At 43.5% G+C, this 15,382-nt stretch overlaps 2 protein-coding genes across 3 annotated transcripts; one reads left to right on the forward strand and one right to left on the reverse strand.

Moving 5' to 3' along the window:
* Positions 1-520: 520 nt before the first annotated feature.
* Positions 521-3,919, reverse strand: shisa3 (shisa family member 3). The gene is given in 3 exon segments (XM_069694193.1): positions 521-1,380; positions 1,383-1,661; positions 3,457-3,919. Coding segments are annotated over 3 exon segments (873 nt in total). The 5' UTR covers positions 3,728-3,919; the 3' UTR covers positions 521-1,057.
* Positions 3,920-4,854: 935 nt separating this feature from the next.
* LOC138618472 (BEN domain-containing protein 4) lies at positions 4,855-15,073 on the forward strand. 2 transcript variants are annotated; one of them, XM_069694196.1, is made up of 7 exons: positions 4,855-4,932; positions 5,314-6,130; positions 10,646-11,221; positions 12,566-12,657; positions 12,811-12,837; positions 13,031-13,271; positions 14,615-15,073. In XM_069694196.1, the coding sequence occupies exons 2-7, from the start codon at positions 5,623-5,625 to the stop codon at positions 14,845-14,847; spliced, it is 1,677 nt and encodes a 558-aa protein (XP_069550297.1). In that variant the 5' UTR covers positions 4,855-4,932; positions 5,314-5,622; the 3' UTR covers positions 14,848-15,073. The 2 variants fall into 2 exon arrangements, with proteins under 2 accessions (XP_069550297.1, XP_069550298.1); XM_069694197.1 differs by lacking the exon at positions 12,811-12,837.
* The last annotated feature ends 309 nt before the right edge of the window (positions 15,074-15,382 follow it).

Here is a 15,382-nt window from a genome sequence, read left to right on the forward strand (position 1 = left end):
GACCTCTGAATGTGGCCTGAAAACAGTCTCAGACCGAACAGTTTGCAGATTTCGTGAGACACCGACTGCCAAGTCTATTTCACAGTCAGGTAACCGGGAAACAGGACGGTCTTTGTTAAGATTTTGCTCTACCTGCTGGTGCAACATAAACCTCTATTTCTGGGGCGAGTTGTTTTTAACACTGTGACCATGCCATGCTCGTTGAACACTGACAATGACGGATCTCAGCGCTGCATTCCTGCCGTGAAGTCTGGCGCAAGAATGAGCGACAGGTAGGAGGCTGCTGTGCAGACCCGACCCGCTCCGGTTTCCCTTTTTTTTTTTTTTGTCCGAGTGATGCTTCACTCTGGACAGGCTTTTTTTTTTTTTCCTTCAAATGTCACTTGACAAATGTCACATATATCAGTGCACAGACATTAGTGAGATACGTTTATTTGCTGTAAATTAAAAGAACCAATATGACAGCCCTGGTCTGGGTAGAATACCTGTACAACATCTCACAATATCCTCTTTTTTTCCCCCCCCCAAAATAAAATGTCCTCTGTCTCCCCCTTTCAGAGGTCCTTAAGATTGTCAAAAAAAAACAAAACATAATTCCCTGGTTTCCAATTTCTAACATTCCCCTAAAAGTGGAGCAATACTCAGCAGAGTCTCAGACTGACAGTGACAGTCTCATCTGTTCTTTAAGGGTGATACGATTTTAGTCTGCGAGCTTCCTCCTTGAAAAGCAGCATGTATAAAAAAAACAACAACAACAACAATAGAACGTAGACCACTGAGATCTGTATCCAGTATAAAAGTGCATTAAATTCAGACATGGTCTAGCCCTTAGCAGGTCTGATGATGTGTCCCGTGGTACAGGAAGGGAATTAAGCGGCGTTCAACCGCGGCTTTGTTACATTTTACTCCTTGTCCACTCGCCGCTCTCTCTGCGTCCATTCAGCCGGGCCGGGCCTTTTACGCCGCCGGCTGTGTTGCTGCGTGTTCGCCCTCACCAGCTCACATCTTACCCTCTACAAATCTTGTAATCCCTCCATTTCCCATGCCGAGAGCCCTGTCAGCTCTGCCCAAAGTCTGCAAAGCCCTTGGCTGCTGAGAAGGCGTCGGGCTGCAAGGGGAAGAAGTACTGCTGGGGCAGGAGGAAGCTGGCGCTCTGAGCGGCGTGAGAGGGCATGGAGGGCTGGTGGAGCTGCAGCTGGGCGTGGGTGGAGGGCAGCACGTGGTGGAGGCCTCCCGTCAGGGCTGCCGGTGGGGATGTGTAAGGAGGAGGCGGAGGTGGAAGTAGAGTCTGAGGGGTCTGGGTGGGAGTGGAGGCTGACGAGGAGACGGTGGCGGACACCAGGCAGCCGTGCTGCTGCTGCTGCTGCTGCTGCTGCTGCCCCCGAGAGAGAACCTCCGCATGGAGCTGCCCCCTCCGGCCGAGCTGGAGCTGGTGGTGGCAGTGCTGGACTGTCGCGACGGGGCGCGGAGGCTCGGGGGAGCCGTGGTGAGGATCATGGGGATGGTCTCGCCCTGGCAGCTTCGCAGGGAGAAGCGGATGGGCTGCTGGGTCGGCTGCTTGGGCCGCAGACAGGTGCAGCAGTAGACGGCCACCAGGGAGCCGACCACGACGAAGGCGACGAAGATGCTTCCCACCATTAGGAAGGGCACGTAGACGGGCTCTGAGGGGGAAGGAGCACAGGCAGGTCAGAATCAGCGGCCAGGAAACCACCAAAAAACATTTAAAAGCTAAACATTTTTCAGAGAAACTAAATCGTTTAAAGGTAAAGTACATTTATTATACTTTAAACATTCAGAAGCACTATGAATATTTAAGAAATTATTGTTTTAAACACTAATGTAGTTGATCTCGGATACAAACTCATTTGTAAGTGTTTTTACAGTCTTTTCGACAACTCGTGTTTTCTGACGAGTTTCGCTTTGTCATTTCTTCTCCGTTTACACACCCACAGGAGAAATGACAGTTGTTATCAAATGCATGAGTGGCTTTAAACCCGAAACAGGAGGTTTAAAGTTAAGTCCTACCTCGTCGGTCACCAAGAACTACGACCTATTTCATGGCTACTTATGGTGAATAAAATTGTGATACTGAACTTTTTAAATCATGCAATTTCTTTTCAAATCCTTTAAAGTATCGTGAACAAATCAGCGACACATTCCTCCTGAAAACACAAACATCTCAAGTTACACTTCACGAAGCCCTTTTGCACTCAGGAAATCTAGCTACGAACGTTTATTTATTTTGAAAAATAGGAAATTGTGAGTGCACACGGTCCATTCAGTTAAAAGGCTCAAAAGCTTATCCGTTCGGGAAATTTAAAGAAAACTGATAAAACCTCGGGGGGGTTAAAGAAGCCGATTATTCCAACCTTCGTAAGCAACAGTAGGTCAAAGCAACACTTTGACACCGTTTGAAGAGGCCACAGAAGTGAGTTGGTGTCTCACAATGTTGTGATTACTTTCATTTGAAAATTAGTGAGCTGTCAAAGTGAATGTGCTTTATATTCACCAGCACAAAAGGGCTGCTTGTGTGAGAAGGCTCTGACTATGGAAAACATTCCTCCGCTGTAATCCGGCTCCACTCGATCGAGTTTCGTGCTAATTTCTGCGTGAAAATTTTGACGAGAATTTCTTTGAAGAACGATATTTGCGCGACTGACGGACCGGGTCTTCAAAAACTCGTCCGGCTTTTCCTTTTTTTTGCGCCGATAACAATCTGGAGTGTGCTGAGGTAAAATGAAGCCACTGGAGTAGAGATAAAAGCAGGTGGTGGAAACTGGACTCTCAGGCTGGTTAATGCTGAAAATACATACAAACTTTCAAACAGCAGTGATTCAACAGACATTAACTGCATGTGACAAGCATAACACATCCCATATTTCCAGAACATCAGTGTCCATTTCTAAAGTTTAAATTTACACCAAAAAAACCCCACAAGACATTAATAAGAATATAAAAACTTTGCGTTTAGATTTTGTGTTGAATATTGGCACAATTTTAGCCTTTGTTGTCCAACAGCACCAAACTTCTGTTTAATGTTTTAATTTCTCATTATTTCAAAGGACTACGGGGTGGTCTGGTTCCAGCAAACTACGTCCTTGAATACCCGAAGTGTCCTTAAGCAAGGCATTGAAACTCTCCCTTCTCTGCTGTCTAAATTGTTCAGCTGACCTCTGACCTCTCCTGAAAGATCTGCTCCAACTTCTGCTGAATAAGCATGTCCATCTGACAGTGTTTGTTAGTTTTAATTACAGCCAAGTTAAATACCGTTTATTTGAGAATTTAAATGATGTACTTTGTCGTTTTTTTTTTATATAATACAGACGAATTCAACTCTGAACAAATTCGCCTCTGCGAGGTTTTGCACGTAAACGCAAACACGAGAAAGGTGGTGTTTTAAGGTGGAAATGATTACATCGAGAGTCTGAAAAATGACTTTTAAAACACCGAACTTACGCGCTGCAAACTCGGTGTTGTCCACCTCCCTGTCGTTGGTGCAGCTGCCCTGGTCCAGCCGCGCGTCCGCGGCCGCGCAGCAGTAGCGCAGCGAGCAGGAGCCGCAGCACACGGTGGCGTCCATGGTGTCAAAGTCCTCCGGACACTGGAAGCCTTCATGGTAATTCCCATTCGCGTCCAGCCAGCCGTGGCAGTACTCTCCCTGAGCGTCCGATATCCGCAGATTCCAGGTCAGATATCCGAGCAGCAGGCAGTTCAACAGGCGCACCATCCCGGCGAGCCGCTGGGGGGGGGTTCACGGTTCCCCGCGTCCTTTTGGGCTGCAGCTCCCTGGGTACCGAGTCAGTCCGGATTACACGCTCGTCATTTGAGACGAATTTTTACCGAGAGGGAACTTCAACGACCGGATCCAAAGTTATGTCACCGTCATCTCTCCAGCATCCGAACCGCTTTGAGGCAACGGTTGCTCAATGTGAGAAACTCCTTAATTGATCCTCCTCCGGTTTGTCCAACTAACTGTTCTCAGTGACTTTTTAAAAAAAAATAAAAATAAAATAACATTGCTGAACTTTATTCTGATCCCCAAAAAGACGAGAATAGCCGGCAGAGCGACTCCAAACGCGCTCGAGTTTCCCCTCAAACCTCTGTGGTGAATAACGCTCCTGTGGTCGTGTGTCGGTGTCAGTGTGGAAGTTGTGCGCCCACCTCTCTGGAGCTTTGCTGATTTTGTGACTCGGGGGTTGTTTTTAGACGCGCGCACGTAACTCCCATTAACAGGACGTGCTCGGTCACGTGGCGCGGCGGCAAGCAGGGGGTGCGCGAGACGCCAATTACTCCCGATTGCGTGAAGTTGCGTAAATAACACGCGCGGCGCGCATGACTTCAACTCGTTTATTTGTGTTTAAACTACTAAACATAAGCGGGTTGTGTCTTTGCTTTTCATTATTTTTGACATTTAAGACTAAACATTTGTTATATTGTAAATACGTAAATCCACAATTATTATCTTTTAACTCCAACGGTTTCTGGCAGCTTTTATTTTTTTATTATTTTTTTTTCTTGTAAAGGATTCACATTTCAGTTTAATTTTTATCTTCTAAATATTACTCGCTGATTTGGTGGATTAATAACAGGCCAAATGAGCATATACATGTCATTGTTTAATCAGTATTTTTGTTGCATTATTGTCGTGTAGCCAACTCTCAGTTTGGTGTCGAGAAACAAACTCTTCCATGTATTTTGATATTCCACAGAATGAAAAAAAAAAAAACGTTATCGACCTGTCCGGAGAGATTTAAAAAAAATAAAAAATAAAAAAAAATTAAAAAAAAGTGGACGGTAATCAGCAGCAGGTCTTTAAACCCTCCTCTCCTCTGTTTGAAACCTTTTGATGCAGCGCCCCCATGTGGTGCTGCAAACTTTTGGACCTCCGCGCTATTGGACAGCTGTTACCTGCCTTTTATCGGGGGACATCAGGTAATAAAATAATATGGACTTTTGATCTAATTTGATTAAGTAGGCTTGTAACCTTTAGATCGCCGGGAACTAGTAGGATTTGGCCTCAAATTAGAGGCTGTCCTCCTTTTTTTTTTTATATATATATAGTTTATTGTATAGTCTTGTTGTCAATAATCATTTCTAATCTAAAGACACTTGTGACACTTAAGACTTTTGAACTGTGCTGTTTTTTTTTGTTGTTTTTTTTTAGCTCCACCTAATGTTCAGAAGCTTTTTTGTTGTTGTTTTCTGTCATCTGTGTTGCTCTATTGCGGCTTTGAGCCGAGCTGCAAAATGGCCACTGCCTTTTTCTTTTGTAGGATGTTTTATTATTTTTTTTTATTTTTTTATTATTTTCAGATTGTACAACTGCTATAGCGCCCCGTTGTTCTGAGTGAGGCTGTTGAGCTACAAAGGAGGCAGGCAGCGGCGCACAAGTCCCGCCTGCATTTCCCTCTGGAGGAGTCTCGGTATCGGCGCTCCCGACCGGGGATTGGAGCGGCGACTTGTCAGTAAATTAGCCCACCCTTCACACGCACGGCGCGGATGAGGGAAAGCTAGCCAGACAGTGACGATCTGATCCCCTCGCTCATCAGCTGCCTGTCACACCAGCACGCCACGATATCCGCACGCAGCTGTTCCGCCGCGCTGTGACACCTGGCCCCGGGGATGGAGGGAGAGACGCAGCCCGCAGATGAAGGGCCCTGCGCCCCGAAGATGTGCCGACAACAACGGGGTCCGTACAGCAGCCTGAAAACCTTTCAGAGCAAGCGCTCGGCGGGCAAGCCGCGCTTTGACCGCTCCGCTGTGGCGGAGGTGCCTCTGTTTGGCGACGGGCATCATTTCACTTTTCATCCCGAGCAGCCTCATCATCCCTTCCAGCAGTACTATCCCCAACACCAACAGCGTCTGCAGCAGCTCCACCAAAACAGCGTCGCTATCAGCAGCAGCCAGCAGCATCACCCGACGCCTCAGCAGCAGCAGCAGCAGCAGCAGCAGCATCGCTTCTCGTGTGAGACCAGGCCCAGCAGCAGGGTCCCGACATCCACCTCAGCCGCGGCGGGCAGCGTGGTGGCGGCGGCGGCGGCAGTATCTCTTGGTAACCTGCAGCGGCGCGCCAGCAGCGGCGGAGCGGAGCCCAGATTCTCTCCGGACTGCACCTACGGTATCAGCACAGGTGGGTTTCAAACTTCTTCAGAGTGAGTGATGAGAGTGCTCCTGCTCGGGTCTGCTCCAATCTCTTTTAGCGCTCAAGTAGTGGTATTAGTATTCAAGATTTTGGATGTTGAGAGTTTTCCCGTCTACGTGTCTCCAGATTACACAGATATTAGTGTTTATTTTGGGGGGGGTTTCGGCAGCAGACATATGGGCATGAATCGAGTCAGTAAACTTAGAGGAAGGCCAAAAAGCCAGCATCCCTATTGTTTGCTCCACATCACCTGAGCTTCATTTTTTTTTTTTTTTTTGTTCCCTTTCCTTCCTTTTTCCCCCCCTCCCTGTCAGCAGTGATGGATTTGCTGTTGTAATGGGAGCAGTCATGATTGAATCTCCAGTGTGGATGTGCTAAAAAATTACACTGGGTAATTGTGTGTGTGTGTGTGTGTGTGTGTTTGTGTGTTTACTTGTGTGTGCGTGAGATGGGCTCTCACACTCTCCTGTTGAAACACATTGTTCCTTGCTCATTTTTCTCCTCAGCTGCTGTTCATTAGAGGGCCGTACAGGAAGAAATGTGTTACCCATGTGGAGGGCGGGTCCATGGGAACCAACATTAAGATGAAAGCAATGAACCTAATCCCGGCAGTTATGAAATTAAATATTAGACACCTCATCCTTTAATCAGATATTAATCTCTTTATCACAGCTGGCAGCAGCGGCTCAATTTGCTGCTGGTTATTGTCGCTTTACAGGCAATCAAGTGTTGAGCCAGAGCTCGGGTTGCACTGTAGCCTCATATTAACTAACCTTTATGTGAGTTGGCAAATATGTGCATCAAGTATTACATGTTTAATATAAAACTGATCATTAATATCATATCTTTAAGCCACTTGAATCTGTTTCCTGTCTCTATGATCCCATTGTTTGCATCTGTTCTGGCACACACATGATCCTGTTATCACTTGTGAAATAATCACACAAAACCATATTTTCTCTGCTCCAGTGAATTGCAGAAGATGCAGCATCCATTCCCGGCTAAACGTGCCATGAATTTGCACTGATAATGACACATCAAAGTGTTTTTATCTGCATGATGGGAACAACTTAATGTCCTTTTCATGGCTGGAAAAAAACAAAAACACTTGATGTCCTTTCTTATGAGGAGAAGCACCATAGACTCTGGGACTGGGCAATCAGTACAGCACACAATAACACAAATTGCATTGAGAAGCCTTTCCCAAAGAGTTGTGATTAAAATAAATGGGTCTCATAAATTTGCCTCAGCCGACCGTGTTGTTTTTTAATGAAATTTTATGAGGCTCTCAGCTCACACTGCCACAGAGCTGGTGAGAGAAGAGACGAGGGTGGGGGGTGGTGAAGGAGGAGGATGGGGGGTGGGGGGGTGCAGGGTGAAGGCAAATTATATCAGATACATCTCGACGGGTAAACAGAGACAGCACGCATATTAATAAATGCGACACATCTGCGCCAGGCTGATAGACACGTCTGAGCGAGTGGCAATGCAGCAATGGCCTCCCAGAACTCATTTTGTCTGTGTGTGTATGTGTGTGTGTGTGTGTGTGTGTGTGAGGCCAGTAGACTCATAATCATCACACCGGAGGTGTGTGTGAGATCATCTCATTGAGACGTGCCCAGACTACCAGGGAAACCATACGCCGAGGCTTGTTTCTGGACAATAGGTCTGTGCTGATTTGCTCTGCTCGTCTGGATTTGGTCACAGATAATGTAACTCTGGAGTTTATTGACATCTGAATAAATCAGCATAATCACGCTGACATTTCTGTGAGCAGAGGAGCCTCCTGTATGCTACTGTAATGAAACACTTTGCCACAAAAAGATACGGAGGACAGAAAGTAAAAGAACTAAATGTGATGACACGTAAAACACAGAATAAATTGTATTGTTTACAAAACTGTGCAGTTTACTGAGAAACAAATTATGTTTCATCACGGGTCAAAAGTAAAGTACGTTTTATTAAGTGTAAGTGGTGAAGTTTTATTTTTTAATACTTGTCCTTTCCATTTTCTGCTGCTTTATACTTCTCTACATTTTAGATTTACTGGCTATTTATTGGCTATTTTGCGGATTAAGATTTTACAAAAAAAAAAATACACAATAAGATAAAACACGTTGCATTTCGGAAGATTAAACCCATGAATACTTAAAACAGCTCTTTGACTTGAGTTTTTTTTCCAGCTGAAACATTTGCCCTCTAAACTTCTCAGGGTTCAAATTATGCAAAATTTGACTTGCAGAGCTTTGTTTTTTTTTTTTTACCCCATATATCATCTCATGACCGCTCATATTTATTTATTTTCTGTCCCTGTGTGAGGAACCAGTGGACTAAACAACCTAACTACAGCAGTGAAACACCTTGACAAGCTACAACAGTAAAATGCTGCTGACACACTAATGCATATATAATATGGCATGCAGATTAAGTACTTTTGTCTTTAAAAAATGTTCCCCAATAACACAACAAAATAAAACAAGAACAATCCCAGGTTTCTTTTTAGCACTGTAGCCAGGAGTCACAGCTCTTGTGAGGCTCTCTTTTTTTTTTTTTTTTCATTTAGCTCTCAGTAGTAAAGACTTCCAAAGCTTCTTTACAAATAAAATTGCAACTACTAGTAAGAAAAATAATCACATCCCTCTCACAGCTGTCACAGATCTATCGTCAAGTTCAGTAGCTTTGGAAACATCTGTAAGACATGATTTATTTTTAGACCGCATCTCTCTTACAGATCTGTCTGAGCTAACTTCAACAATTACATCATCTAAACCATCAACTTGTCTTTCAGACCTAATCCTAACTACACTATGTTATACCCTTAATTAACACTTCCATATTAGATCAGATTCATCTTTATCAACAGGCTACGCACCACAGGCAGTTTTTAAGGTTGCTGTAATTAAACCTTTCTTTTAAAAAGCCTTGTGTAGATCCAGGCGTTTTAACCAACTATAAACCGATATCCAAACTCCCCTTTGTTTCTAAAATCTTTGGAAAAGCTGTTGCAAATGAATCGCATGACTGTTTTCACAGAAATAGTTTGTTTGAAGATTTTCAGTCAGACTTCAGAGGGCATCATAGCACAGGAACAGAACCAGTGACAGTTACCAACGATCTTCTCATATCTTCAGTCACTGGACTCGTGTCTATGCTTTTCTTGCTGAATCTCAGGGCTGCATTTGACACTGTCGATCACAGTATTTTATGACTACGACTCATCCGCACAAACAAAAGTTAGTTATTGAGTTCCACAAGGTTCTGCACTGGGAACGATACTTTTTATGGTATACATGCTTCCCTTTGGTAATATGATGAGGAACCACTTCATACATTTCCATTGTTATATGCAGACGACACGCAGCTGTATTGATCTATAAAGATGGAACAAATCAGCTAGTCAGACTTCTAGCATGTCTAAAAGACATCAAGGCTCACGTACTTTCTAACCATCGAGTTACTCTGGATGGAATTGCTTTGGGCTCTACTGTGAAGTACCTTGGAGTTATTTTTTTTTAACAGCATATGTCCTTTACTTCACACATAAAACAAGTTTCTTGGACTGCCTTTCTTCGCTATTCAGTATTGTCAAGATTAGGAACTTCCTGTCTCAGAGTGATGCAGAAAAACTAGTCTATGCATTTGTTACCTCTCAGCTGGACTGTTATAAGTCCTTATTATCAGGATGTCACAATAACTCTTTAAAAGTGGATCCAAAATGCTGCAGTGAGAGTGCAGACAGGATTTTAGCAAAAGAGATCATATTACTCTCATGTTAGCTTCTCGTCATTGGCTTCCGTTAAAATCCAGAATAGAATTAAAAATCTTTCTCCTTACATATAAAGCCCTTAATGGCCAAGCTTCACCATATTTTAAAGTCATCATGGTACCCTGTTATCCCAACATAGCGCTCTCGTAGTGCAGGCTTACTTGTTTTTCCAAGAGTTTCCAAAAGTAGAGTTGGAAGCAGAACCTTCAGCTTTCAGGCTCCTCTCTTGTGGAACCAGCTCCCAGTTTAGGTTGAGGAGGCAGAAACCCTCTCTCTCTCTCTACTTTTAAGATAAGGCAGAAAACTTTCCTTTTTGATTAACGGACTCTCGATGTGTTTATATGCCAGTACTGCATAGCATTAACTTTTTGTCTTCTCTCTACTATAGTTTGTGATTTTCTCTGTCCTCTCTCCCTGAACCTTTCTGCAGGTATGTCCTGCTCTGGATCCACATGTTTCCAATCTGTAATACTAGCCCCACTAACCTACTCAGTGTTTATTGTTTGTTTTCTCTCAATGGTGTTCTTTTCTCTCTATGCTCTCCTGTCACCGGAACCCGTCGAGGCAGGTGGCCGCATGAGGTTTCTGGTTAAAAGAGTTGTTTTCTCCCCACTGTCACTCATGTGGGAATTGTTGAATTGTTTGGTCCCTCTCAGTAATATTGTAGGTCTTGACTTTACAATGTCTTGTGTCGTGATTTGTCATTTTACACCTGGTTTCTCCTCTCTTTGTCATAGAGAACCGTCTAATCTTGGATGCCTTTGCCCAGCAGTGTAGTCGAGTCCTCAGCCTCCTTAATAACGGGCGTCTCCTGGAGCCCCCTTCCTCCTCCCTCACCCCTAACATCAAGCTGGAAGACGGGCTTGGGGACACTCAGGGCCTTCACTGCTCCTCACTGGGGAAGACCAAATCTGAGGAGAGCTCTTCCACCACAGACCCCGAGGAGGAGGCCCAACAAAGCCATTTGAACCAACAAAAGACCTCTGCAGTTCTCCGCATCTTCACAGACTCCCTACAGAACTATCTGCTCTCAGGGTCGCAGCAGCAGCAGCAGCAGCATCTGGCTGCGGGTCTAGAGGAAGAGCAGTGTCCAACAGCGGAGCCCGGTACGGGGGTGTCTCCTCCAAGGCACAACATGGGAGGCTGGGGCTCCCCGACTCCGTCAGAGTCCTACGGCCACCCGTCGTCCACACTGCCTGAGGAGGAAGAGGAGGAGGAGAGCTGCTGTCCACGCTGCCTGGAGTTGGAGCAGGAGGTGTTGTCCCTGCAGCAGGAGAACGAGGAGCTCCGCAACAAGCTGGAGAATATCCCAGGTGCAGTAATAAAAGTCGGGACTTCGCTGGGTATTGGTGCTAAACTTTGGGATGGGACAAGGGTCTCTTAAAGTCGTACTTTTATTGATACAGAATGGTGACAAATTGAAGCAAACGGTTTCTTTTCATAGAGTCTTTACCCCGCTGGAGCTCTGTTCTTCTAATAAATCTTTTTTAGAGTTTACATGATATCGATTGAGAGTGTGGTCTATAAGAGATTTGGTAGCTGTGAAGGCATAATATTTAAACTTATAAAAAAACATTCAGTGACTCACAGTACTCTGCATGAACGGCCTTACAGAAAAACACACGAGTTTTCCCATGATTATATGTGTGACACATGTTTACGTGTTGCCACATATGATAACATGGGGAAAATATGTGGAAAGGTTATCACATGGGAATCTACACGGGCTTCACACATTTCACCATGAAAATGTTCCAAAAACACATGTTTCCTTTTGGAAAAACACGTTTAACATGTGTACAATCACATGTATATGTGGTCACGTGAAATTCATGTGTTTTTTCTGGAAGGGAGCATCTGCATTTATTGGTTTCCCTTTCTAGGGCGGCAACTATTATTTTTATTATACATTTTTTTCATTAATGGATTAATTGTTTTGTCCACAAAATATCACAAATGAAAGTTATTTGATTTCTCATTAGCATGAAAAGCAAATGCACCAAAAGAAGCCCATTCAATTGAACATAAGTACTTTTTCTTTAAATATTAAAACAATTATTAATCTTTAAAATAGTTGAAGATGAATTTTCTGCTGATAGACCAATTAATTAATAGATGGATCGTTAAACTCGATAATATTTCGCCTGTCTGTAAATCTAGTCAGAAACAGATTGAGCTGAAAAGTGTCCAAATGGGTATTTTTTTTTTGGTTGTTGACTTCACATGTACAGGAATATTTACCATCTATGATAAATGGTGTAAATGATTAGTTGATTATCAGAAAGGTTGTCTGATCATTTTCCTTCTCGTGGTCTTGCTGCCTAAATGCATCACACAATCTTTTAATAAAACCATCTATTTTTGCCAACTTTTCTATTCTCTCCAAAGCTTTCTGAGCTCCCCAGAGTCACACTAATCTAATTTACTCTAAAACAGATTATTTTATCTGCACATGAAATTGTGTACACAGCGGATTTCTTCAATCTGAGCTCATAATTACAACACATTCGAGTTAAAAGGATCCTTAAAGGAGGAGGGAAATGTTGCAGGGTTATTCTTCTTTAATTATATACACACCATAGAAGTTGTCTCGTTGCTTGCAGGGAACTTTGACAATGTGTTTCTATTACTGGTCACATTAGCTTGTGTTTTTACAGTTCCCTGTCAAAATGTTCTTGACTACTTCAAGACTGTTCTTGAGTTTCACAACCAGCTGGTCCAGCCGCTGCCAGAGGACCAGCTCACAGAGGTGAGGAAACAGCCTCCTGCACATTGTTCACAGCTATTCAAAGCATGTGTTATCAGTAGCATATGTTAAGGTGCAAGAATATCTGAACAGGTGCATCATGCACCGGAAATGTCTTATCAAGTGGTGTGACCATTAAAAACTGTGTCTGTGCAGGAAGAAGAACGGCAAACAGTCTTTGAGGTGCGCGTCTTCATTTCTTTTTCAGGAGCACAATTAATCATTTTCTGCTCATGACATGAACAGAAAGTAGTGAAATTATCTCTACATAGTGACAGAACTGTAATGCATCACATTATCGCGAAGATGCTACGTCTAAAAGCTTGAAAACCTGAACTCCATCTGAGTGTCACCTCCGTCCTCCTCCTCCCTGCAGGGCAGTAAACAGCTCCTGGAGAACTATCCTCTCTTCATCTCTAATAAGCAGTGGGACGAGGCCGTCAACTCCTCGAAGAAAGACGGCAGACGCCTGCTGCGCTACCTGATTCGCTACGTCTTCACCACAGATGAGCTCAAATTCTCCTGTGGTTTGGGCAAAAGGAAGCGTTCAGTCCACTCAGGGGAGCCGGGCCTGGAGAGACGACCGCTCAACCCGGTCAAAGTCAGCTGCCTCAGAGGTACTCGGCCTGAAAATGTCTGATTCACAACAGTATTTGTGTCATAATTCAATCGGCTTCTGAATTTGCATGAAATATTAGTAGAACTCCTACACGAATCTTTGGCAAATATCTGCTTATCAAATATTTCTCAGTGGTTGAATGATGGAGGGCCGTGCTCATTAGAGCACTCCACTTCTACAAGTCTTGTTTCAGAATTGAAATGCAGCAGATATCAACTCTGATCATTATTTATGGGCTCATAATTATACAAAACAGACTTCTTTGAAACTGACGTTGTGTTTGTGTTGCAGACAAAAATGTGCCAAATATGACTTTATTGGTTCAGATATGGCACAGATTTATTTTTAGCCCTATATACACAAACAAATTCAAATTTTAGGTTTGATTTTCTCATCTTTATACTCAGTGTAAGATCTGAAACATATCCCATTTGTGGTGGAGGGATTTCAAGTATAACTGATCAGATTCAGTGTTTTTTCTCATTCCTCTCCTTCACCAACTGACATCTGATGTCAGGAAACGCCGGGCGAGTTTATTTATGTAAAACATTTCAGCAACGGCAATTCGAACAGCTTTAAAAAAAGACGTACATTCTTTTAAAAAAAAAAAACAACAACTCAAATTTCTGTTGTCAGTTTAATCTTAAATCGATAAAACTTCAATTTATCCTGAACGATGCCTCGCGACAGATAAGCAGAGTGAACCGTGGGACCTTATAAACACAGTTATGTGCCTTTCTAAACTCTTGTCTAATCCATTCACTGGCACAGGGTTGACAATAATAAGATAAAATAGGACCTGCCATCCGGGTATCACGCCAAAACGTGTAATAAACCTGTCAGTCCAGCAGAGGATACCGTGTCAGTTTCCTGTGAAAAATACAGGCATGGATGACCAGGGTCGAAGAAGGAGGTCATGTGATTGAGGTCATGTGAGTCCATGTAACGATGATGTCAAGGGTGGCGGGATGAAAACAACGCAGGGCTTTTATCAAAAAAGAACAGTGTTCAAAGTCTCTTCGAGACCAAAAGTAAAAAAAAAAAAACTTTTCACGACCAGGCGAGGCAAAACGTGGCACTGACCCGGTGCCCTCTTGTGGACTGACAGGTGTATTACACGCTTTGCCGCAATACCGGGATGTATATGCACATTCGAGGTAATACTACTGCTCTGCTTTTGGCCATTGTTTGTCTTCTCGGCCTCATCACTTCACCGAATATCATGCAAACTCCACCTGAAGTCCCTCCAAAACCTCATTCCTGTCAAAGCCTGATGAGACTCACTATAATTCTCAATAAATAAAAAAACAAAAACAACCTTGTAATTGTAAATCTTGCCAGAGTTTATCCGGATGCACTGTGCCTCAAACCCAGACTGGTGGATGCCCTCAGAGGAGCAGATCAACAAAGTGTTCAGCGACGCCGTCGGTCACGCTCGTCAGGGCCGGGCGGTCGGCACGTTCCTGGGCAGCAGCGGCAGCAGCACCAGCAGCCTCTACATGGACGGCTTCGACGGCCATTTGTCGCAGGACGAACTGTATTTAAAAGGCTGCCAGAACGGCCAGTCGGATTGAAGTTAGGGGAGAAATCAAAGACAAAATGCTTGAAATGTAGCTGTATAATAACATATCCCAAAACACCAACCTTATCCTGTCACTTTACACAGTGAAGAAAACATTCCAGAAGTTTATGACAGAATATAATGACAGTCATCTTTTCTTTTTTTTTTTTTTTTTAAATAGTTTTATAGCTTTTCTGCCATTTTTTATATAACGGAAGTTTTGTTTAGTTAAAATTGAACTCATCAGGGTTTTAAATTAAACAGTTTGAGTCTTCCATATGCTACTTTTTCTATGTTTTCACAGGTTTTGAGCAGTTATGTTACGACCAGTGGAAGATTTCCTCTCTTCTATCCATCACTGACTATCACGTCCATCATGAAAAGTAACATTTCAATTTGTTTTTAATGTGACTGCCGAAGCACCTTTACTTGCAACCCGTCTACAGGAGTGCCTCTGAGAAAGACATGGTTTGTTACCTGTAGTCTTGCACTTTGCGTCCTAATTTTTTTTTCTTAATCTGAATCGTGTCCAATGAGTTTAGTTATAT

The sequence above is a fragment of the Brachyistius frenatus genome, unplaced genomic scaffold (assembly GCF_029030835.1).
Source record: "Brachyistius frenatus isolate BFR_SWC_R1_liver_20210118 unplaced genomic scaffold, ASM2903083v1 Contig_17, whole genome shotgun sequence".
NCBI lineage: Eukaryota > Metazoa > Chordata > Actinopteri > Embiotocidae > Brachyistius > Brachyistius frenatus.